Below are 26230 nucleotides of genomic sequence, written 5' to 3' on the forward strand. Positions count from 1 at the left end.
TGGCAATCAGTCTATTAAAAGAAAAGCAGATAGCTCGGTGGGTACCAAGACTGAAAGATGTTGGAATTTTAAATAGATGTTACCGGAGAACATTTCTGGGAGGTGTTGCTCCATGAAGTTCTGGGACTCTCCACCACCCTGAAAGGAGTTCTAGTACCATGCCTCGACTCACTGAGACTCTGTCTGTATGGTCTACTCAGAATCACACTTTCAACCCCTTCTCCAGAATGCAGGGCATCCATTAAAAGTGACACCCTGTCCCACCACTGTTTCCTACGCCTCAGCCCTGGAAGGGGTGAGAAATTTAGATAACAAGATGCATCCCTGGAGATGCCTTCATCCTGAATTACGTTTCGAGTCTCTGACAGACCCCAAGCCTCTGGTTAAACGTGGGGTTCAGCAACATGGATACTTGGTGAACAAGGAGAAGGAAGGAAGAGAATTCAAGGACCCTTCCCTCAGTGACAGCGGGCAGTGAGCCCGACTAGGAAGCAAAGACAGACCACATATATCAACTTCTGTCTGTCACTCAGGTGTAGTCCAGGCATTTGTCATCTCCAGAGCCGCAGCTGTTGGCTTCAGTTCCTCCCATGGGAAACAGCAGTTCTACAGCACCCGCACCTGTAGTTTTGAAGTTTATACAGCAAGATGGCATTTTGCCACAACCTAACTGAATGGCATGTGTCCGTAATACATAGACACTTGGGGAAAATGATATATTATGACTTGAGACTGTAGAATGAAAATTAGAAAACCAGGCAACCATCAGTCCATTAATCCAAGAAGTAGTCTGCCAAAAGGTTTCTAAGTTGCCCCCATAGTTCTTTCCACTGAGATATGATCAGGGCATGTTTTCCAGACTCTTCCTGTATCTGTCTTCTATTACAGCTTCAGATCTGGGACCCTGGGGAGTGTAACCCAACACAAACTTCTCCTAATAAAGAGACTTAAAATGGGGGGAGGGATTGACTTTTAAAAAGTGGTTGTCCCCATGTTACCCCACCTTGGGGACCTTTCAGCTGTGTTAAGCAAGGTTTGCTTCCTCCAAGAGGGCCACTGTTCACATAACTAGAGATTCTCACTAGTTCTCTCCAGGCCTGGGCATTTGGGAGCTCTGGAGAAGGTACTAGGAGTTTAGGGACCCAGGGTAACCCTAAGGCTTGATCTCTGCTCCAGGAAAGTACTCAGTGTGTCAGAGCCCCTCACTCCACAGCCAAGCTGAGCTTTCCTTTGACAGTGCGCAGAGGGCAGAACCTGCCTTTTTGAATGACCAGGCACATTTGGAAAGAATAAGGCAGAGATGAATGGAATGGGGGACAGTCGCCAGTTGCAGCTGGCAGTAAGTACCCCGAAGCATCCCCCAGCACCCTGCTGCAGTCAGGTGGAAACTAAAAACCAGTTCTGTGACTTCTGAATCTTGCCAACTTGACTCCAGGGTACCCAATCCCTTCCAGAGATTCCCACACCTTCTCTGCTTCATGGAAGTGTGAAGCTGAGTCTGGGACCAAACAGAACCAAGGGGGGAGTTGGAGAGCATGTAATAGGGCCTTTCAGTATGCTGGGCCCAGCCACGTGGTCACAGGCTTCCACGTTGCCTCTGCTTCCCATAGCTGTCTCTATGCACCGAGATCCCAGCAGACATAAGGAAGGCATGGATGGGGTTGTGCAATTCAGTGGATCCAGTACCTGCTTTAAAGAGACCTGGTCAGGCCTGATGTGAGTGTGTCAGTGTCGCTCTTGCCTTTGGCATCGCTGGGACTTCAGTTTACTTCCCTGCGTAGGAGGATGACAGAGGCTCTGTTTTGTGGTGCCGTGTGGTCAGGTCGCCATACGTAGTGGGTGGCACTTCAGTGAGCCGTCCACAAGTCCCTGCTTCTCCCTGGTGATACATAGACATCTGAGAGCATGGAACCGGCCATGTAGCTCAGTTAGAAAGTGCCAGTAGGTTCACTTCACAACACTACACAAAACCAGATGTGGTGCTGTAATCCCAGCACTTGGGAGGTTCAGAGCTCAAAGTCATTCTCTGCTGCATGGTAAGCTGGAGGCTATCCTGGGCTACATGAGGCCCTATGTCAGTCAAGCAAGAGGACACGGGCCAAGCCACGGACTTTAGCCCTGTAGATCCCGCTCCAAGAAAATTCTAACAAATATCTCCAATCATAGATTATCTGTCGACACCTCCCCATACTTTAACAGTGCCTTAAGAGAAAAAGAGGCTGCAATTTAAGGCGCTCATAAGTATCCTTGGATTTGCTGCACCACAAGGCTGGCCTGGAAGGTGAAAATTCTGTAAGAAATCCAAAACAACCTCAGCGAAGGAAGGAAAGAGAAAGATGCTGCCACCTGGTGGTTGCCTTAGGCATGTGCAGAACAGACTGCGGCTCTCAGGGAGTTGATTTGTGAAAAATTGCCGATCTCTGATGATAATGAGCCTTGCTAGCACTGTGTAATATGCAAATCGCACAGTGCTGATTAGCATGAGAGGCTTCAAGCCTGGCGAGGTAAAAGCTGCATTTGCCTTCTGGCTTGATGTTCTCTGATTTCTTTTTTAACCCCCCATTACATTCTGCTCCCGGCACCTTGGATAACGTATTTAGTGGCAGGAGAAGGAAGCAGATGCAAGCAAGAATAAATAAGATTTTCCATATTTAGAATGAGGCCATTTATTTCCAAGTACAGATCTATCAGGCGTGTTATTTATGTACTCTGCAATTTTTCTTGGACCCAGATTTCGAAGGGCACTTGGTGGAGGCAGGGCTGTACAGGCCGTCATGGCAACAGTTGAGTCCTTGGAGCAGTTCTTGTAGGATGAGCCTAATTCCACCTCACTGGCTCTACTCTATTTGGGTCTGTCTCTTGCCTCATTAGAAGATGACAATCTACAATGCTGAAACTAGTCAGGCAGATGGGCTCTCCTGTGTTGAGCTACACTACAGAGTGGAATATAACAGGTTAGCATGGGAATAGCGTTCTTACTTGCACAAAAACAGAAAGCAAGAGACCAGCCAAGCCCTACCCATCCCTGCCCTGTGATTGGGGGGAACTAGCTCAGGCTCCTAACTAGCTATCTCCATCATCACTGTGACATGCTCAAATGGGTTCCACATGGGGCTCTGGGTCAGGACTTCACATATCCCAGATACTAAGCAAGCTTCTCTGAGTCTGTCCCTAGGTCACACAAAGGGTTCTGATAGTATTGCCACGCACCTGTGTCTTATAAATGCTCACTAACTACTATCGTAGGAAAACATGCACTTGGCTTGGTGACACCACCCTTCCCATCTCATTAGATTGCAGTGAGGTTCAGAGGACACAGCCACGAAGAGTTTGACTCACACTGGGGATGGGTTTATGCAGCATTTAAGCAAAGAAAGAAGGATGCTCAGGCAAAAAGCAAGCCTAGCATATGTAAGAGTGTGCAAAGGTAGCTAGAAAATAGTCTAGAGTTTTAGCATTTGAAGTGGGAGAGTGGAAACATGACTAAGCCTTAGTAAGATTTGGGACTCTCCATAAAGTCCCCAGTGTCCCCTCTGGTCTGTTGATGATGAGAACATTAAAGCCCTCCCTTGTGAGAAGGGCAACTCCAGGTTGGGAGTGGGACACAGTCCTGATGCAGGGACTATTCTGACGTTCTCCATAGGCCAGTGAGTCGGGGGCTTAGTGGCAAAGTCCCTCCACTGTGAGATCTCCTCCCTTCCACACCACACCCCAAGCGTGACTGTTCCATGCTGCCTCAGACATCCCTTGTAGAGGCAGCATGCTGTAAGCTCTTCTCAAGCTTCTAGAAGTTTCTCCTGGGATGATTTGTTCATACAGTAATTCTGGCCCCCAGAGTTACTTCTGTCTCTTTGACTGGATTACAATTAGCTAGAAAATGCTGGGAGCAAACATTCCACAGCCTAGTTCAGGTTTTAGGCTCCTCCGTGCTATTTAGATTTAAGCAAAGGAGAATTCACTCTGGCTGTTGTTTCCACTAGAAAAATAAGTTGACATTTTCTGCCAACCATCACAAAACAAACAAAAGGTTTATCCAAAGAGCCAGCTAAACACCTGATCCTCTGCTGACTCCACAGGAAGGAGGACCTGGGCAGCCCTCTCTAACCCAGGCGTAAGTCCATAAAACTGGAGATGTTGCTCCCTCAGCCTTACAGGACCTCACGGTTTCTGTATCGCTGACCGCTAACGACTGCAGTCATCATTTTGCAAGTGTTCTGGAACAGATGTACTAGAAGAGGGATCATAGGCCACAAAGGCTGTCTTGCCTTGCAGAAAACCACAGGGATACATCGAGCCCCCTCACAGAAACTGTGTATCAGCCACACTGCTGCCCTGTCTAACCTGCCTGAGGGGAAAGTCCATCTCCCCACCATGCTTCCATAGAAGTCAGAGAAGGTTCTAGAATTTCAACATTTCAAGGAGGAACAGAAGGGACGTGGTTGAGCTGGGAACTTCTGGAAAGATCAACTGCTATGTCTACTTTCTTGTTTTTGTTTTGTTTTTCAAGATAGGATTTCTCTACGTAGCCTTGGCTGGCCTTGAATTCACTCTATAGATCAGGCTAGTCTCAAACTCAGAGATCCACCTGCCTCTGTCTCTTGAGTGCTTGGTTAAAGGCGTGCACCAGCACGCCTGGCTCAGAATCAGCTTCCTATCCAGGGTGTATTCCCCATCCTCTGAAGGAAGCTGCCTGTGTGGTTCACTACAGTGCTGTAAGCAACCTTCCCCAGGTCTCCAGCTGAGCACTGAGGTGTTGTACGACCCCTGCTTCCGTTTGCTTTGAAGGCAGTTATTGGGCACTTGCTGTTTGCAGAGTGCTTTCGAAGGCTGCTTCTCAGTTACGGCCTGTTCAGAACACAAATGGTGCTGGCTGGTCTATAAAGCTAGAGCATCCTGGGGATGAGACGCTGTTGTGGGCATGGAGACAAATCAGGCTGTGCCCCATGCTGTACTGGAGACAAGGGAAAGACCAGAAGCAGAGGTAGCACTGAGGAAGGAGTGTTCACCTCAGATGACACATCACAGTTTAGCTCAACTGGAGTCATCCACAGAGCTCCTACCATCCCCAGCGTGGTATGGCCATTTGCCCTACAGCTGGGGATGAATTTCTCCAGGACATCACTCTGACACAGAGGGACGGTTAGCAAAGGAGCTGATGGATGTCCAGCAGAGCATTGCCCACTACAAATGCCTGCATGCCCCTTCTCGGCAAAAGCGCTGACATCCCCACTTCCGGTCCTGTCCAGGCTCTAAATCATACTGTCACTGTACCGTGTTCTAAAATAGCTTGTATGGAACCCAGGTTGGGAAGCTGCAGTTAGAAGGTGGTGATGAATGGATATTGTATGGAACTGTAGTCTGAGAATGTAACATCATGTAATAAATGAAGATAATGCCTATGACCCTGACACTGTTCTCTTCACCCTTGGAGAGGACACTGAATGTGCCTGTGACCCTGGTCCACTGTCACCCCACATCTAGAGAGGTCGCTGATTTACCACCAGCATTATCTTAACATTAGGCTCATATAGTTGCTTTTCTCAAATGGCTGAGACAGCCACTGTTGTCATTGTCAAAGGAATACTTGAGCTGATAAGGACTTTGTCACCTCCTGTTTAGTGTCCCCATCATGAGTAACTTCATCCCCTCGTGGGTAACACACTGTCCACCATGTGACCCCAGGAAACAGAGAGGAGGGCAGAGGATGGAGACCCAACGGTTGAGAAGGGCTGAGCTGAGCCCGGGGTGGGCTTTCCTCTCCTGTATTCCATTCAGATTCTACAGCGAGGGGACATCCTGTGTCTGTGAATGACTCCCGTGCTACTGCTACTGTGTACGTGGCAAGAATAGGCCCCCATTCACTTCGAATCTGCACACCAGCCTGAGGACAAAGGGTAGACTCTTGTTCTTTCACCATAGGAACCAGAAGTAAGTCATGAGCCAGTTCTGCAGGGCACAGGAGCCACCCAAGAGCCATTCACAATTTATAGCTAATTAACCTTCTCTTTAATAAACCTTGCAGCCTAATTTCCTGTCTGGTATGTATTGTGTTTTCACTGATATTAGGAAATAATTATATAGGACATCTCAATCTGATTAGAGCAAATGCTGCCGAATTTGGATCTTCTTCATAAGAGCAAATTATCCTTAATTTTACATAATGTTTTGTTAATTCTTTGAGAATTTCATATGATGTATTCTGACAATATTTGCCACCCCCAACTCCACTCAGATCCACCCAACCCCCTACTTCAAGCCATTGAGTACAGTTTGTGTTGGACTTTTGGGTATCGGCCTGTCCTGGAGTGAGGTTGATCCACCAGGGGTCACATCATGGAAGAAAACTGACCCTCCCAAGCAATGGCTCCTTGTGAGGGGCAGGACTTCGTCCTCACCGACCCCCTCCATTCTGGGATTTGTGTGGCTTGACTTGCACGTTTAGAGCGTGCTGTCGCACCATTGTGAGGCCACACGTGCAGCTGCTCCGCTGTGTCCAGAAAGCACTGTATCCTTGAAGCTGTCCACTGCCTCTGGCTCTTAACCTTCCTTCTACCTACTCTTCTCAAAGACCCCTGAGCCTTGAGGGGAGGGGTGTGATACAGACAGCGCGTTTAGGCCTGAGCCAAACCGCAAAGAAATATTACCTATAATTGAAGGCAATCTTTTTGTCTTGCATCAAATATGTCTTTCATAAGAGGATGGAAATTAAGGCCTGCCCTTGTAAGAACCCCTTGGTAAACACATACCGTGGCTGGTAGCTGAGTCCCTGGGATTAAAGTTCTCATCTGAGAGTCTGTCTCTTTTAACTTTCTGATGCATATTAAGAGAACGATCAGCTTTGGAAAAACACCAGGAAGAAAATTATAACTGTAGGGAAAGGGAAACTCATTACAGAGTTGATAATCCATTTTACCTGAGACACTAAACCAATCACTGGGTACATTACTACATTCACATCAAAGCTAAACTGTTATGTGGAACACTCTGCTTGAAACTGGACATATTTCAGGAATAGTTTATACAGGCCTTCGTCCATCCTGGGCACAGATGCCAGCCACCTCCAGGCTGCCTGACTGCCTGGCCTGGCCCTGAACTTCCAGAGGCCAAGCAGGCACGGGCTCTGAATGCCCAGGTGTGCGCTGGTGTGGGGAAGACAGGAGAGAGAAGGAGGTGGAGGGAGCCCAAGGTTAAAGAGCCCCACTGGGGGCTGGAGAGATGGCTCAGAGGTTAAGAGCACTGACTACTCTCCCAGAGGTCCTGAATTCAAGTCCCAGCACCACATGGTGGCTCACAACCATCTATAATAAGATCTGGTGCCCTCTTCTGGCGTGCAGGCAGGAGCAATGTACACACAATAAATAAATTAAATTTAAAACCAAAAGAGCCCCACTGACCCCGTGACTTCTTACCCGGGGGCCCCATGAGCCACAGGTTGTTGTTGAGACTTTCTCCCTTCAGTCTCTGGAGGGTAGGAACTAGCAGTGCCCACTGTCATGACGGCTCTTTCAGGGAGGGGGCTTTCATCCCGGCAGCTGGGCCAGTCTGTGTTTCCCAGGAGCTCAGTGCTGCTGGGTCTTAAAGGAATTCAGTAAAAAAAAAAGCTACACACACACACACACACACACACACACACACACACACACACACACACACACACGAGAGTGTCTAGCCTATTATTTTTTATAAGAAAGAAAAGAAAACAGAGGTGCCCAGAATTAGGCTTCTAACTGAGGACAGAAGGGTGTACTGAGGTTTGGAGGCTGGGGATGTTGGAAGAGAGCAGCCTGCACTTTCTTCAGTCTCTGCCTGTGTCAGTCCTACCTCCCTGGGTACACTGGCCCCACTGAGGGGAGGAGCTGCCGCCGGAAGGCAATGTCATGAGCACTTGAGCTGCAGTGGCCTGCTTGGACTGTGCTACTGCAGATGAGATACATTGTTTGTTTGGTTTTTTTGTTTGTTTGTTTGTTTTCTCAAGACAGGGTTTCTCTGTGTAGCTTTGGGGCCTGTCCTGGCACTCTCTCTGTAGACCAGGCTGACCTCCAACTCACAGATCCGCCTGCTTCTGCCTCCCAAGTGCTGTGATTAAAGGCCTGCGCCATCGCCGCCTGGAGGGGATATGTCTTTATAAATGACATAAAAATGGGCAACATTAGGGCAAAATGGCTCAGCAGGTAAAGGCGCTTGCCACCAAGCCTGATGGTCTGAGTTCAGTCCCTGGGACTTGCGTGATGGGAGTAGAGGACCAACTCCTATAAGTTGTCCTCTGACTTCTACACACTTTCTGGGACATGTACCCAAGCACAAATTCATGCAGAACACACACTCAAGTCTGTAAGTAAACGTAGCAAAAATTACTTTTAGAAAATAAGCAATGGAAGTCGGCTGTGGCCCTGGCACAATGAGTGAAAATCTGCCGGTTTCTTCCTCAGTAGTGTGAGCCTTGGCAGTTGCCTTTTCCAATTCCGTGGGCCGGGCACGCGGCTTCCCTCTCCACCAGAGCCCGCAGGCCCCACGTGGCATGCTGCGATCCTCTCCTGGCTCATCTCTTCACGTGTTTGATTATCACTTGATTATCTCCCCCGTGAGGACCCTCTCGTGGTCTAATGGCCCCTTCACATCCTCTCTCAACATCAGTGGGGCAGGGAGACCGAGAGAGAAGCACCAGGCTGCTTTCTAATACGAGCCCCAAGCAGGCACAGAGCCTCTTCATGAAGCAACTTGTCCCTCTCACGGAGTGGTGACGAGAGGCGAGAGGCGCCGGGGTCAGCCAGAGACCTGCAGCCAGCAACTGCCAAAGGCAGCCTTGCCCGGTCGCCTCGCTCCCTGCCCCAAGCCGGCCCCAGTTTCCCTCTCCTGAGTTCCAGCTGGGGCCTCCACAATACATGTGACCTTGGGCCGAAGCCTACACCCTTGTTTCTCAGAGAACATCTAGAACCAATCAGTGAACACTGTGCTCACGCCCGGACTGGAGGCCTCCAAAACAATGCCTCTGCTCTCCAACTCTCTGTGTCTCCAAAGAATGCCCTTGAACTCCTGATCCTCCTGCCCCCACCTCCCTCCTGGCTCCTAAATCATTCTCAGTGTGTCTGTCCATAGTGCGGTCTGCTGTGTTAGGTTGTCACCAAGTGAATGGATGACTGGATGCCAGATGAATGAGTGAATGAAAGCTTCACTGTATGTATGAGTCAGCGGTGGAGTAAAAAAAGAAAAGGGAAATACACATGGCACTCTGTTATCCATTTGATAAGAGGTCCATGAATGGAAGGCTTCGGGGCCATGGCTTCAGGAAACTCCCTCCAGTGCTCACTAAATAAAGATGAAGAGTCAAAGTAAGCCCTAACACCGAGGGTAGCCCAGGAACAGGAACATGGCCTCCTGGCTCAGGTATTTCCTTTGTTTCATATTTTCTACACACGGCATTTGTCATTGACGTTTCTCTCAGTGAACCTGAATATGGTGGCCTTGGACAATATCTTTGAATTGAGCCAAGCCTGGCAGAGCTGGCCTCTCCTCTCTTCTGTGCTCACAGGGTACGCGAAAGGCTGGGGTATGCCCTGTCTGTGACACTGGTTGGCTGGCCCCCAACTATTCAGAAACAGCTCTGCTGCTGAGGAAGTGTGCAGACCTTCCTTCTATGACCCCAGCCCACTGAGTCATACACATGCACATGCAAGCGTTAGGAGCAAATAGATCTCTTCTGTTCCTAGAGAAACGGGAGCAGAGCTTGGCCTCTCGGCCTCACTTTGCCTTGCCCCAGAAAATGAGACCTGTGGGGCATGGAGAGGTCGTCTGTGGGGCACCTTAAGGGTCCCTATGGGGTGCATTAAGGGTTCCTGTGGGGCACTAGCTAGGATTGTTTCCAGGAAAGCCCCCAAGCTTCCCTGTTTCCCTTTCTGTCTCACACCTGTGGCACTCTGAGACACTGTTAGACTTCCTTCCAGCTAGACTTGAATGGTGGGTCTGTGGGCCAGGAACCCCTGCACAGCCACCAAGAGGACTGCATGTCCTTTCCACTGCAGGGGACCTCTCCCTCAGCTCATAAGTTTGGGTTCTAGCATTGGTTCCTCCAATCAGAGCTGGCTGTTGTCCCCGAGCAGCTGTCCACCAGGTCTGTACAACCGGCCTTCTGTCGCTTGGCAATGAACTCCCTTTGCAGAGAGCCGGCCAGATGGAGAAGACCACCACTCTACTGGGGGCAGATCCCTGGTGGACCTTGATGGGATGCTAGCAGGCAGCCTGACTTCCATTTGGAAGCAGCAGTAGCCGTCCAGTTCTGGGTGGTACCTGCTGGAGAGCAAGCTGTCCAGTGGAAAGCCTGGTCCCCAGATGTTTCCCATCTTATGGGTGTTGAGGTCCAAACCACAGTGTCATACCCTTGCCTTCACTCCAACCAGCAGGAAGCAGGAAAGAAAGGCAATGATTGTCACACCCTGTCTCCTGTGCAGGGCCAAGACTCAGAATATGCCACACCTGGCCTTCGGGGGCTGTGGACTTTTTTTTCTCTCCATAGAACTACAATTCATGGATTCTTTGTCCAGAAGCAGAGTGGGTAGTGGGAGTATGTGTCCAGGGTCCACCACCTGCCTTCCTTATTTCCTCTGGATTTCTGTTTTCTGCCGGGTCAGCTATGGTCTGCTCTGATGGCTCCCATGTCACTTGGAGTGGCAGCTCCCACGTTGTTTATTATTAACTTCTAAACTGTCTCTGCAATATGGCACAGGGTTTTGTGCAGGTGGGATGCTCAGACTTTGGCCAATAATATTAACACAGTCTTTCAGACGCATCTTCCAACATCTGTTGTCACTGCGTGATCTTCCTGTCTGTCACCTCTCCACTCCCCAGGACACCAGCCATTTTGGGTTAAATTCCACCCTCCCCAGAAAAACCTCAACCTAGTTTACATGCAATGACCACTGTGTGTCGACCCAGTTTGCAAGTGAGGTCACACTCAGGCAGGGTTAGAGCGTCAACATTTCTTTTAGGGACACAATTCTACCTGTGATACTGCTTGGGGGGAATCCATTTTTTCCCATTTAAGAAGGATCTCCCCCCAAACTGGGAAACATGCTTCATGTATGATGCCACGGCTGTGTATACCCTGACCCAATGCCAGTGCCCACTTGATCAGATAACATATTTGCCTCCATACAGTCGTGTTTTGTTTTGTGTTCTTTATGATTTACAGGTAAAAACTGTACATGTATATGTACATTCTGTAGAACTACTAAATTCGTCTAATTAGCAAATGGGTGACATCACGTGTGTCCTGTGGGGAGAGCACCTCAGATCTCCTTCCAGTAGTTTTCGTGTGAATGATGCATTAGTGACTCCCGTCATCCCTGTAGGCAATAAAGGTTTTTAATAGATCACAGACTCGGGCCCTTTGACCCACACGCCTACTCCTCACCCTCACCACTTGTCCTAGTTTGGTATTATTAAAAAGAAAAAAGCACCATGAACAAAAGTGACTTGGGGAAAGTGGGGTTTGGTTCACCTTACAGCTTACAGTCCTTCTTAAAGGGAAGTCAGGACAGGAAACTGGAGGTGGAACTAAAGCAGAGACCATAGGACTCTGATTACTGGCTTGTTCCCATGACTTACTTGCTCAGCCTGCTTTTTTGGGTGGGGGAGGTGTTCGAGACAGAGTTTCTCTGTGGCTTTGGAGGCTGTCCTGGAACTCACTTTGTAGACCAGGCTGGTCTCGAACTCACAGAGATTCGCCTGCCTCTGCCTCCCGAGTGCTGGGATTAAAGGCATGCGCCACCACCGCCCTGGCTTCAGCCTGCTTTTTTATGTACCCCAAACCACCTGCCTAAAGATGATGCCATCTACAATAAGCTGAACCTCCCACAAAACTCATTAATCAGAAAAATGCAGTACAGATGTGCCTCCTGGCCATCTGATGGTCTTTCCAGACAACTCTTGCTGATATCAAGTAGACAAAAGCAAAAACAACCAGGACACTGCTAGTCACTGCCTTCTCTGATTCTGTTACTATATCTTTTGTAGATCCCACGTGCAATTGAGAGTGTGTGCAATTTCTAGTTTGTCTTCCTGTGCCCAACTTATAAAGCTCAGCCTGGTATTCCCCAGGTTCAGTCTTACTGCAATGTCAAGATTTATTCCTCTGTCAGTCATTCAGACCCAGACTATGCATTAAAACTGCCTGTGGAGCTTCTGCAGGAAAGGGGACGTGGTCCTCCCCATCCCCCAAGTCACCGTGAGTCAACAGTCCATGTCTGGGTAGCCAGCACTCACACAGCGTCGCACAAGTTTGCACTCTGCTTCACACTTGTCACATGTGGTGGCATGAAAATGGAGGCCTCCAAGCAACTTGTATGACATTGGCCTTTGTCACCCGAGGCAATAGGAGGTTTGTTCCACTGGACACACCCTTAAGGCAGTCTGCACAGATGAATAGCACTGCAAATGATTTTGTCAGCAACAGAGAAGCCAGCCCATGTTCTGTGAGCTGAAATGTACATATCCTCCTGCATCTTACATAGAAAGCCACCCATGAGCCAGAGTCCTCACATGGGAGTATGTGTGTATCTGTATGTCTGTTTGTCTGTGTGTGTCTGTGTCTGTATGTATGTATGTCTGTGTGTGTGTGTCTCTGTGTCTCTCTGTGTGTGTGTATGTGTGTGTGGCTGTGTGTGGCTGTGTGTGTGTGTATGTCTGTATGTGTGTCTGTGTGTGTATGTGTGTGTGTGCACGCGCACATGCATGTACTAAAATTGTGCTCTCAACAGGCCAAGGAAAGTAAGAGGAAAACAGGTCTTCCTGCTTCCTGAGTTACTGTACTTGCTCAGAAAGGTGGGCTATTCATTTTGTTCCAAGCAAAGGGTTCGTGGAATGAATCTGCTTGATGAAGTAGGGATTCTTTTCCTATCTGCAGATCTCTGTTTTCCAAGTACATCTGGCTCATGTCAGTTACACAGATGCCACATTAGGCGAGGGTTGCTAGAGAAAGTGTTTGCAGAAGATTCAGAAGATTCTGTATTGTCAGGGCTCCATCTGCCCCGTATTTCCCTCTTAGTTTCTTACACTTAATTATTTCCTTCATGAGCAGCCAGCACACAGAAACATGAAAAAACAAAACCCACCAAAGAACAGTGTGCCAAAGGACAAGAGGGTAGAGAGAGTAGTAAAGTCTGCGATCCTAGTGCTGTAGGCTCTGCGGTTTGGAGTGGCAGGGTAGCCCCACCTCTGCGTATGTGTTCCATGTGTGCAGGTGCACGTGTATGTGTGGGTGTGCATGTGCGTGCATGTGTGTGTGTGCGCGCGTGTGTGTGCGCGCGTTTGTGTGTGTGTGTATGTGTGTGTTTGTATGTGGATGTGGGTGTGTGTGCGTGCATGCATGTGTGTATATGTACGTGTGTGTGCATGTATGTGGGGGGTGTGCATATGCGTGCATGAGTGTGTGTGCACAAGTGCATGTGCGTGTGTGTATGCATGTGTGTGTGTGCATGTGTGTGTGTGCTTGTGTGTGTGTGTGCTTATGGAGGCCAGAGAGAAACCCCCAGTGTTGATGTTTAAATGTCACCCACTCTTTTCTGACATAAGACCCCCTCACTACCAAATAGGCTAAGTGGTTGGCTGGCCAGTGAGTGCCAGAGACCTGCCTGATTCCACCACCCCAGCCCAGAGCGTACACGCATGTGCCACTATTCCAGACTTATTTTACTTATTTTTTCTGGGGACAGGAACCAGGGCTTCAAGCTCACACTGTATCAACTAAGTGATCTCTCCATTCCTAGAATATCTTCCTAAATGTCCCAATCTTCCTGGGGGTGCAGTGTGCAGTAACTAGCGTGCCCACTCCCCCACACACACGTCACCCTTACCCCATGCACTGCAGCTCTGACCCAGCTCTTACAACTTCAAAGGTACTCTTTTCTTTTTCCAGGAACAGTGCATTTTACTGTCACACAGGCATTCCTACATTAAGTAGTCTGAATGAGTTAAAGGGTGAATTGCCAATTTTTAAAATAATTTTTATTAATCAAGTGTGCTCTTCAGCAAATTTATCTATTTATAGAATCTCTCCCGTGTTTCCACACCCCTCTTTCTCTCCATCCCACCTCTGTGACCACCCCCTCCTCTCTACAGGTCTCTTTCCCACTTTGTTTTGTTCCGTTTGTTTCGTTTTGTCGTTTTGTGACTAAAGTTTTAACTACGGCTATCTGTGTGACCACTGGCTTCAAACTATATTGAAAGAAATGACTGTCCCTTCCCCCAGAGTACATCCATCGCCTATAGTTCAGCAGGGGTGTGGGGGCTAACCTTCCCCACAACAGGAGAATTGTTCCAAGGCATTACTGTTCTCTGAGCCTGAGCTCACTCCTCCCTGGCACTTGGTAGTGGCATTGTTAGAGTTGCGTGCCATTCTCTTCGTCTGGGTGCGACCCTCCTTGGATGTGCTGCCTAGGCTAAAGTACCATTTCCTACCAGGCTGAGGACCAGTCTCAGATGTGCACAGTGGGGTGTTGAGAGGGGAAGAGGTGGAGAGTGGCCCGGTTTGCATGAGACTGACACCGTGTCATCCCTAGGATCTAGGGAAGTTACTCTGGGTTCATAAGAGGCAGAGGTGTCACGTCTCCAGGGCTTTGCTGCGGCTATGCCTGCCTCTCCACTGGCTACGTCTCTGCATAGCCAGCCACCTTTCTACGGGGTCTGCCTGAGCTGGCTCTTAACGGATGTCCTGAAACAGAAGCCAACTGTGAGGTACTTCTGCTGCCTCCTCTCCCTCTGCCCCAGCTCTGCCTTGCTAGACCACAGTGACTTCAACTGGTCCCTTCCCTTCTGGCTCTGAAATGCATTGTCTTTAGAAGGTGGCTGTGTTGCCCAGAGACCATCTACAGGGCCCGTTACTCACTGCGCCTTGTGAGCTCTCCTGCGGATCAGGTGATGCTGCACAGACTCATTTTGAATCACCTCATTCCAATCTTGCACGTCAAAGTCACTCCCTCTGCCACTGAAGACCCAAAAATTACAAGCCCTGAAGCCTGTGCTTTCCTCCTCCTCTTCCTCCTCCTTCTCCTTCTCCTCCTCCTCCTCCTCCTCCCCCTCCTCCCTCACCTCTGTGTCCTCGGGGGCACTAGAAATGCCCTATGGAGATGGATGAACACTGAGATGCCAACACAACCAGAGTAGGTGTCAGGGGCTACGCTGAGTCCTTTGATTTCATAGATGGGGACTTTAAAATAGACAGACAGGTTCAGGTTATGGACCGAACCTTAAATCCCCTCTGACTGGCTGTGTGCCTCCTTAGGCTGCCCTAGATGGGAAAGTCACCTTGACACTGCTATGCATGTCTAAGACTCCAGAGTAGGCTGGAATCTCTGGCAAGCCACATGCAGTAGGGGATCAGCACAGACTGCAGAAACCTGTGAGAAGGTCCCCTGGGGGACAGGGAGGACGTGTGGGAGAGGATAATGATCCTTGGCGAGGTTCTTAAATTCCTTCAGTCGGACACTAAGTTCACCAACATCAGGACGGGGCGGGGGGGGGGGGGGGAGAAAGTCAAGAAAAGCCACCCCATCAGAAGAACCCCCCCAGGATGCAGCTGGCTCTCAGTGAGACTCCCAAGTCCTCTGACTGCTCTGTGAAACGAGTCTTGAGTGGCAGTAGGGCTAGGACTAGAGAGCTCTGAGTTCTCCCAGCAAGCTCCACCTCCATGATCTTCTCTCCATCCCCAGCCCCATCCTCCCAGCGCAGCTTCCCCCTCCATGCCTGTGTCTGACTCCCAACCGTTCCTGTAATCCCCAACCTTCAGCTTTCTCTGTTCTCAGCTGAGTATACACATGAATTTTCCTTTTCCGTGTGTCTTCAGCTTCCTGAGTTGGATCGCTACCTCTTCGGGAACAAAGAGCAGGTTGGGGTTCCAGTGACACTCTAGAGGGACTTCTTAATACTTTGAGCCTGTTTCTGTGCCAGAGAGGATCCTGGGAGTGCTGATTCCCAACTCCTGGCTTGTAATAGTTGGGCAGCATCTTCTCTAGTTGTGTTTTAAAAGCACAGTAGAGGCCAGATGAGGTGGGATGCACCTGTCATCCCAGCGCTTGACGGATGGAGGCAGGAGAGTCACTAGTATAAGGCCAGTCTGAACTATGTAGGCAAAGCCCTATCTTAGAAGTAAAGCAACTGAAAAAAAGGCTTTTTCTCCCTCCCTACAAAGATCATCTCTCTCTAACTGTGGTGACTAGGAATGCCTGTGTGTTAGAATATTGGACACTTCTGAGTGGACTCCCATTTCCATCTCTGTCCTTTCTAGGATGGGTCCATTGTTTTTTATAGTCACACAGTGAAGGTGAAATGTTTTAAGGCTGAGTCATATGTGCAGCCTGAGGACACATCCTCCTTCCTCCTCTGTGGTAGAGTACATGTGACCACACAGGTCCCCACCTCCCATGTAGATTCACTGTTGTCTAAGGCTGAGCCTCCCTGTAGCTTCCTTCCTCTCTCCCCTGGCCTGTCTTCATGAACATGCCACAATGTGAACTGGTTTCCTCTGGTGTCCTTTGTAAAGTCACTCTGTTAATGACAGTCTGCCTGGCTAGGGGAATGGGTCAGTCAGTACAAGGGAAGGGATCTGATTTCAATCCTCAGAATCCATATAGAAAAAAAAAGTCCGAGTGTAGCTGGGCATGACGGTGCACACCTTTAAACCCAGCATCCGGGCCAGAGGCAGGTGAGTCTTTGTAAGATGGAGGCCAGCCTGGTCTACATAGTGAGTTCAGGCTAGCCAGGGCTAACTAGTGAGACCCTGCCTCAAAAAAAAAAGTAAAGCAAGACAAAAAACCCCATGTCTAGTGGCATGTGCTTAGAATCCCAGGGAGGTGGAAATATGAAGTCCCTGGGGGTTTGCTGGCCAGCTAGCCTAGCCTACTTGGTGACCTCCAGGCCAATGAGAGACTCTGTCTCAAAAAGCAAGGTAAACAGCATCTAAAGAACACGTGAGGTTCTCCTCTGGTGTTCACACACACCACACAGCATATGCGCATGCATACCTGTACACACATTCACACACACACTCACACACATACATACACACACATTCACACACGCACATTCTCTCTCACACACACATTCACACAAACACGCATACACACATGTGCACACACATATCTACAGCTGTATAACAGTTCAACTCAAAAGCACTCATTAGCAGAGAAAGGACTTTGTAATATGCATCAGATATTATCAAGAAAAGGTAGGAAATGGAATGAGATAATTAAAATCCAATGATTACCCAGTTAAGGAGAATAAACAAAGTACTCCTTAGGCCCAGGGATCAAATTCATACAAAAGCTAATTTTGCAAAATTAGGCTGTGTTTGCATGAGCTTTGGTTTACCATGTCAGGCTTCACTGTGGATAGCAAACACTTCTGAGCCCGTGGGGGCAGCTGAGCTACAGAAGCTTAGAGGTGAAAGCAGACACGCTGGCCCCAGGTGCCACTTGTCCCTGGCCAAGTTCCAGGAGCATGCAACCCCCTGCAGCCCCTGCAGCCCCCTGCAGCCCCCTGCAACCCCCTGCAGCCCCCTGCAGCCCACTGTGGTACTGCAGCCCCTGCAGCCCCCTGCAGCCCCCTGCAGCCCCCTGCAGCCCACTGTGGCACTGCAGCCCCTGCCTTCCCCTGCCTCCCCCTGCCTCCCCCTGCAGCCCCCTGCAGCCCACTGTGGTACTGTAGCCCCTGCCTTCCCCTGCCTCCCCCTGCAGCCCCCTGCAGCCCCCTGCAACCCTGCAGCTCCCTGAAGCCCCATCTCACCAGCATCAGCTTCTGCTCAACATTGTCTGCTTTGTTTTCCCACAGAGGAGATTTTGAAGAGCCACATCGCACATTGGTGGTCACCGGATGGCACGAGGCTTGCCTATGCCACGATCAACGACTCTCGGGTTCCCCTTATGGAGCTGCCAACCTACACAGGCTCTGTCTACCCCACTGTGAAGCCCTACCACTATCCTAAGGTAGGCAGAAAGTGGGCTCACTCGCTGGTTCCAAGGGTAGAGATCCCATAATCAGATGTCTTTGCCAGCAGCACCGTAAACACTCCTGTGGCGTTAAAGTCCCATTTTTGTTGAGGTGAATTTGTCAGCATGTTTACTTTATTTTAAATAATTGAATGGTCACTGGCTATTTGTCTAAGTTCCTTATAAGCAAAATTAACCCCCCCCCACTCAGTGACTCCAGGTGACAAAAAGCCTGCACTTCTGGCTCCTTATAGGATGCAGCTTCTAGAAGGTTAGAAGGATTCTCTCTGTCCTTGGTTCCTGGGACATAGAGAGACTATGTTGTCCATAGCCATGGGTCTGAGAGCTTGTGTTCCCCAATATTCATACGGTGGGGGCAAGCCCTTGTGATTGAGGTTAGTGTCCTATGAAGGAGACCCCAGATGCCTCTCTCTTCCTTCCACCCATGTGAGGAGGGCCTGGGCCTCGCCAGACAGGACACCAACAAGAGCCTTGATCTTAGACTCCCACCCCCAAAGTCATGAGGAGGCTTTTACCCCTGTTGTTTATAAGCCCCCTGGTCTTTGAGATTTTGTTATAGAGACCGAAGGAGACAAAGACGGGCCTGAGCCAGTGGAACAGCAAGGAAGGGTGTGGTAAAGTGGGAGGGGCCTCCAAACTTCAACTCTGAATCAAATCACAGCATCCCAACACAGGGCGGGTCCTGATGCAGAAACTTCCATGACCCCCTCACCTGGAGGCTGGCATTCAGGAACACGGATACAGCTCCGGCTCCTGAGGTGCACACAGCTGGTTAGTCTGCTTCCTGGTGGTGTCACCAGACTGCTTTAAGGCCAGTGGACAGTAGGCATGGCACTCTTACTGCTGGGCTCCCACCGTGTTGCTGGACCCCACTCCTGCCCCTGAGGCACCGCCCTGCTCTTGCCAGGGAATGTTTGAGCTGAGGCCTCCTCACTTACCTGGTTGGTCTAAAAGCTAACAGTGCATGCTTCCGTATGGTAAGAAGTCCCTGGGCCTGTGGAGGACCCGTGATGAGAATGAAGTAGATGGCTGCAACATGGCTCCCAAAAACATGGGCCAGAGGAAGCAAACCCCTAGGGAGCATGTCTGTTCCAGCTGCCAAATGAATATCACAGACTTAGTCTACTTGGACCACAGTGGTGTCGTCCTCACAGAGGATGGACATCTAAAACTGGGATATTGGTGATCCAGGTCCTGGTGAGGACTCCCTTCCTTGTTGGCAGAATAATGTCTGTCTGCTCTTGAGTACCATTTTTAAAAACAGAGTCTCAAATGCCCCAGGCTGGCCTGGAACTCTCTGTGTAGCTGAGGATGAACTTGAACCTTTGATCTTCTAGTTTTGGTATTACAGACATGCATCACCATACCTAGCTGACACAGTGCTGGAGATTGAACACAGGGCTCTGTGTGTGCTAGCAAGCCCTCTATCAACTGAGCCACATTCCCAGGATTTCTTCACAAGGCCCATGATGACACTTATCTTAATGACACTAATGCCATCATAAGGCCCTGCCAACATGACTCCATCTAACTCTAATCACCACCCAAAGAGCACACTTCCAAGTACCACCCACCTAGGGCAAGAGCTCCAGCATAGGAATTTGGGGTGACTCATTCAATCTACCTGGTTGTACAGACTCCCACTAGTAGCCTTTGGGAAGTGTGGCCAGTGACTGTTGGGGTGCCAGAATGGAGGAGCCTGGCTCACTGAGGACACACAGCCTTGTCTCCTTTCCTCTCCTGGGACATCCCAGCAGGGATTTGCCACTGACTGGTGTCTCTGCTCTTTTCCCACCAGTCTCCATTGTTATTACAATGTTATTACAAAGTGTGGTGCTAGCTGTACTCAGATACAGTGTATGAGACTGAGTCCAAATCTCCCCAGCCCCTCTATATCCCCTAATATACACATGCACACACACACACACACACACCATACATACATGTGCACACATATATACATATGTCCTTACAGGTGTCCTTATAAGGACAACGTAAAATCTGATAGGTTCCTTCCTTGATTTAGCCATGTGCTATGGGACATGTCCTCCCAACCGGGAATTAGAAAGTACAGTCTTGCTCAGGAGTTGGGGTCCCATGTTTCAACAGAAATTCCAGACTCTGACCAACAGAGTTCGGGGGTTACTGCCCTGTTCTTTCCCACTCCTGGTCAGAACCCTGAGTTATACAGCTGCCAGCTTGTCCCTTGCTGTGGGACAGATTCCCTCTCACCTAGATGTACAAAGGGGTGAGGACATCAGGCCAGAGCAGCCCCGATGAGCCCTGTCTCCCCCAGCCCCTTTGAGTCCAGAATGTGTTCTTCAGAGAAAGAGGGTGCCTGAAACTGCTCCGGACCGTGGCTCCTTACTGAAGATGCTGCTGTGAGCTGTGCCCCTCACAGATCCGTGTTTCTTACCACCTGTGCATGCTCCACACTGCCCCCCAGACCTCACACCTCTCTCTGTCCTCCTGCAGTTTTCTTCCCTCTCACGGCTGACCAAGTAGCACTGGCATTGGCAGACTGAGCAAACTGGATAGAATGGGCAGATGACAAGATTCCTGGGAAGGCAGAGCTGACCCAGATATCTCTTTGCCTTTAAAAAAATATGTATATAAGGGCTGGAGAGAGCTCAGTTGGTAAAATGCTTGCCATGTAAGCATGAGTCCTAGAGTATGATCCCCAGCACTGAGGAAGCAAAGACGAAATCCCTGAGGCTTGCTGATAAGCTAGCTTTCATGGGCTCCAGACCAGTGAAGAAAAGAAAGCGGATGGTATCTAAGGATGCAAAATACCCAGTGTTGTCCTCAGGCCTCCAAACAAGTGCAAACACACATATATGAGCACACACATACACACACATGCACGTACTCCCACACACGTGCACACCCCCCCCCCACACACACAGATCTGTCCTCAGCATAAGTTATGGTCTTTAGCATCAAGCTCCACGGTGCCCAGATATGAGTCCACCAGATGAGATGTTGCAAAGCCAAGGGGGACTCCAGGCGTTATGGCCACTCACACTGCTTCCTCACAGCTCTGTCCCCTCACTTTGTAGGCTGGAAGCGAAAACCCCAGCATCTCCCTCCACGTCATCGGCTTGAGTGGACCAACCCACGACCTGGAGATGATACCACCTGATGACCCTCGAATGAGGTTAGTTCTTTGCACCGTTGGGTTAGGAGTAGATTCAGAGGGAAGCCATTAATGCAGCGTTTCTAGAATGGGCTATCTTGTAGTATCCAAGCACTTTGTTCTTCCAGACTTCCTTGCTGGTGTGTGGTTTGTTTTCCTGGGGAAGATGAAGGAGAAACACCAGGCAGTGTATACTTTTATTCCTTACCGTATATCAGGGCAGACAATCTGCCCCGTGGGAGGGAGGGTCCTCTGGAAAAGCACTTCAGCCCCTGTCTCAGCAGGGTCATTCACACACCAGACAGACGGCATCCTCTGGAAGCAGATTTCAGTAAACAGCATCCCGTTTCCAGGATTTTAGAGAACCTCTAGTTAGGCAGCTGCTGTCCCACCCTAAGAAGGCCAAACCTCCCAGTGGGTAGCATTCATGTAGAAAGTCATGTTGGCCCATCGCTACCAACATCCACCTTGTGCAGACTTTCTAGTTAAATGAGAAAAATGGGATCCATCTAAGTGACATGATTTGAATATCAGCTTTGCCCCTGGGACAGTTCTGTAATCAATATACCTCTCTGACAAGGAGACAGAGAGAGAGAGAGAGAGAGAGAGAGAGAGAGAGAGAGAGAGAGAGAAAGAGAGAGAGAGAGAGAGAGAGGGAGGGAGGGAGGGGGAGGGAGGGAGGGAGGGAGGAAGAGAGAAAGTGTGTGTGTGTGTGTGTGTGTGTGTGTGTGTGTGTGTGTGTGTGTACAGTATCCCAGAACCCTCGCATCTAAGACTCTGTATATCCATAAATGGAGATGTTGAGCTGAGCGCACCCAGTTTGGAGACTCAGCGGCACCCAGACCAATTTTGCTAGCCTGGGTCTTCATGTTTCAGTTACTTACAAATCTCCTCATTATTAGAAGTTTCTGGCAGCTTCTGGAGGGGCGAGTGCTTGGCCCAGCTGCTCTAACTCCCCCTGGGGAGGATTTTCCACCACCTACACGCTCGCCCTCCATTCTCCCCTCCCTGACATACCATCCCGCCTTCCCCTAATGTATAGTTTTCTTCACTCCATGGAGAATCACCAAGCAGGAACACTCATTCAACATCAGTGGACTGGGCTAGAAGGGGAGATGCTGGAACCCAGTAGAATTTGCAGGGGCCCTGGACACCTGGGGAAGGGATGAAGATAATGGAATTCCTCCCCTGCAGAATTCCACTGAGCATCTTCACTGGAACCTGATGTCATGGTGTCCCTGGGAGGAAATGGGGCAAGACCAGGCTTGGAATGCCAGTGTTCTGTTAAGGGCTAGCCTCTTCCTTCTCTTCTTGCCCTAGACTGGTCTTGTCCCTTGCCAGGCTGGATTAGGTAACCCCCCCCCCAGTTCTCATAACCCTGAGCTTCCGAGGGCAGGTCTCTGGAGGCCTGTCACTCCATGTGCACTGCTTGAGGAAGAGCAGTCAGTTTGGCTGATGATAATTTCTCTGAGATAAAACATCTCATGTTATTGTGTCAGCATCTCTCCTGAAGATCCCTCTATATCATCATTTCCTTCTCAGCCAATCCCTGCCAAGCCTCCAGGGGCCTGGTCCAGCCAGCATGCTGAATTAATATGGAAAGTCACCTGGAAAATTTCAGCCATCTGTTTGAGTTAATTGGGAGTCTCATTTAGTCAATTTGGTGATGCTGTTTCCACAGGCTTGATTAGCTTCAAGGACAATGAAAAATTAGTTGCAGTCAGGACTTGAAGTTTGAAGGCTGGCTTTCAGGTCCTCTGCTTGCTCTAATTTCTTAAGATAAACGCAATAACATGCTTCATGAGCAACACAAATTTGTAACATGAAGATGCCAGTCCACCTACTGATTCTCTGTCACACTTCCTTGAGTTTATTTGTTTTTATTTCATGCATGTGAGTGTTTTTGCCTGCATAGACACATGTGCACATGCATGCAGTGCCTGCAGAAGCCAGAAGAGGGAGTCAGAGTCCCCTGGGATTGGAGTTGCAGATGGTCATACGATACCATGTGGGTGCTGGAAACCAAACTGAGGGCCTCTCCAAGATCAGCAGGCTCTCTTAGCCTCTCTCTGGCTCCGCTAGAGGTTTCCCTAAGAAACACGCAGATGCATCAGAATGCAGTCTCAGCACACAGTATCTTCCTGGCATCCAACCCGGCACTAAGAATTTAGTAGTGAGTGAGCATAGAGCCTCCAGTATGGGGGGTGACACAGACATCAGGCAAAGCCTTATAAACACATAAACAGCTGTGGGCCTGAGAAAAGCCATGAAGGTGTATGGAAGAAGAGGCCACGTCGCGGGCTAGACCAGAATTTCTCAGCCTTGACACAAACAAAATCCTGGGCCCGGTTAGTCTTGCTGTGGGGCTGCTCTGTGCATCGAAGAGTCCTGGGTCTGCCCTCCCCCCGCTCTCCACCCCAGCCATGGGTGGGAGGGTCAGCAAAGCTCCAACCAGAGAAGTCCTGGTATGAAATGAGGTTCCCTGCCAACTGGCTGGATTCAATCCCACGATCTCAGGCATTTCCAGCCTCTCTCGATTGTAAAATGGAGGAAGGTACCCATCACAGACGTGTGCAGTCTCATGGGTAGCTGTGGAAACTCTAGGAGGTGATGCAGAGAGCTCAGCCCTGACCCATGCAGTCTCCTGACTAGGGATATTCCCTGCAGGCCACATCTCTCCCCTCAAAAGTCCCCTGCTTGTCAAAGAAGTTCATGTTCACATAGCTAACTGGCTGTCTAGCATCCCCACTTGGCATTGTCAATTAATTGGTCAAATTATGATTCCCAGATGAGGCAAGGGACTTGAGTTGAAGATTTAATTTAACTCCAGAGTTAACAAAGGATGCAAGAAAGAGTTCAGATGGGTCCAGGTGTCGCTTGAGAGGCTGAATATCCAGAGACAATTTGGCAGACATGTGGCATTGAACTTGCTGGGTTTCTACTGGTCCGGCAGGCAGAATCCAGAAGATTCCTCTACACCAATAGGGTTGAAAGTTGCCCAGTCAGTTAAAAGCAGTCAACCCAGGAAGGGATGCTCCTCATAATTTTGCACGATCTCATTTACCTCGGCAGGAGGGCTGGACGAAGCCACCAACCGTTTCTAATTGCCATCTGAAACTGGATAGGCTTTGACAAGCTGGAGTGCCTGGTCCCCTCCCTGCACTTCTGCCGCTTTCCCATCCAGTCTAGGCTACCCCATCTTCACCTTGAAGCGCTGGCTGACTGTCCTTGTCTGCAGCAGGGATCTGCTCCTCCTCACACATCCTTTCCTTTGCCTAGCGGCGTCGCCCCCATGGCCTGTCACCCTCCCGCGTCCCTACCCACAGTAGCTAGAGTGCCATTTAAGCCACAGCGGGTCATGAGGCCTCTGCTCCGAGTGTCTGCAGCTTCCCTCCTAACAGAGAAAAGGACAGCTCCTGTAAACACTCAGTCACTCAAACCTTCTACTTGACAAATCACTCTAACACCCCACGTCTGTCACGGCACTAGGATCGTCTGTGCCCTGAGAGCCCTTTCTGAGAGCTCAAGGTCAGTGCCCTCACCTTCAGAACCAGGGACCTGGGTGGGGGGTGGCTTTTCTGTATTGACTTGTTCCAGTTTCTGCCCCCCCCCCTGCAATGTGGGGTGGGTGAGGCAGGGATATGCACATGTGCACGCATGGACACACACACACACACACACACACACACACGTAAAAGTCTGCACTACCATTCTGCAACAGGAAGTGGTGAGTTATTTCAGTTGAGGACACATTGGCTGAGTGAGTTAATTTAAATCTCAGGACCAAAGTTACTGTTTCCATAGAATTTTGAGGTAGATTTCTTCATTTGTGCTGATTTTTCCCCCTGAGGGTGGAGCTAATGTTTTAGAATTAGACACTGGTGACAGCCCCCATCAAGAAAAAGTGAGACAAGGGGGTCAGAGAGGTGACTAATGGTGAAGAGAGCTTGCTGCTCTTCCAGAGGACCAGGAGTTTGGTTCCAAGCACACCTATTGGGTGGCTCACAACTGCCTGTGACCCCAGATCCAGGGGACTCTGTCACCCTCTTCTGGCCTCCATAGGCATCCCCACGTATGTGGCATACACATACAGAGATGCAAAAACTAAAAGTAAAAAGTGATACTTCAAAATTACAAAGTGAAATAAAACACTTGCTTTGGGCGGGCCGTAAAGAGGACTTTTAAAATGCCTGGGGTGGGTGGGGGGCCCTGTGGGTAAAGATGCTTGGGGAGAAGCCTAAAGACCCAAGTTTGATCCAGAACCAACTCACAGAAGCTGTCTTCTGCCCTCCACATGGGCACTGTGGTACTCAAGCACACATACATAATTTTAAGACGTTTCAATGCCCTTGAAAATGTAGGAGGAAGTATCCAGGAGTCCTGGAAATGCAGGCTGACAGTCAGCAGGCAGACACAGGGCAGAGAAAGATGCCCAGACACCGTGTCAGTTTCCCCCAGCACACGGCTGTTCTTTGCCTCCGTCCGGCCTGGCTGCTGTGTTACGCTGGCCCTGTGAATTCTTCCATGTGGCTCCCATGCCCTCATTTTTCTATTTGCTGTGTGCTGTGTTAGGCACTTGGGCAAGGAAGATTCTCCACGGGACGGTACAGTCCCCAAGGCTGTGACAACACCCTTCTGTGGGCTGTGAAGAGGCCGAGTACAAGCCGCATGTGGGAGCCGGAGAGGATGACCGGGTGGGAGGGTTGGGAGCACCTCACAGATGCCTCAGGGACCTGCCAAGCCTTCCCCACCGCCAGCGCCTCCTCCACACGCAGTATCCACGGTACAGCCTGTACCAACACACCTGTGAAACTCAGCCTTCCTCCTCCCCGTTTAGACACAGCGCCACACTGTGGTGGGTCCTGGCTACTCTAGATGGGGAGTTATTGCTGGTGATGGGCGTGGCACAGTCATTCCAGGCTGGGGAGTGAGAAACCTTTGTCCTATAGATTCACTGCAAATGATTTCACAGAGCCACTGCCAACAACTGGATTTGGTGTCGTCACTATTTAAGATGCCTAGCTCACAGAATTGGAAATAGGAGTCTCAGAAGTCTCCCCAGATGCATCTCCAGGGGAGAGATGGGGCAAGTCTGGCA

General features: G+C 49.8%; 1 protein-coding gene across 5 annotated transcripts in view; it reads left to right on the forward strand.

Annotated features, from left to right (window-relative positions):
* The window catches only part of Dpp6 (dipeptidyl peptidase like 6), an 890647-nt gene that overhangs the window by 781878 nt on the left and 82539 nt on the right, over positions 1-26230 (forward strand). For all 5 annotated transcript variants that reach the window (XM_013123747.3, XM_013123748.3, XM_005084206.4 and 2 more), the window contains exons 9-10: positions 17818-17972; positions 21056-21153. In XM_013123747.3, the coding sequence (XP_012979201.1) occupies positions 17818-17972; positions 21056-21153 (253 nt within the window). The remainder of the gene's footprint in view (positions 1-17817; positions 17973-21055; positions 21154-26230) is intronic.

This window comes from Mesocricetus auratus, unplaced genomic scaffold (genome assembly GCF_017639785.1).
Source record: "Mesocricetus auratus isolate SY011 unplaced genomic scaffold, BCM_Maur_2.0 Super-Scaffold_100676, whole genome shotgun sequence".
NCBI classification, from domain to species: Eukaryota; Metazoa; Chordata; class Mammalia; order Rodentia; family Cricetidae; genus Mesocricetus; species Mesocricetus auratus.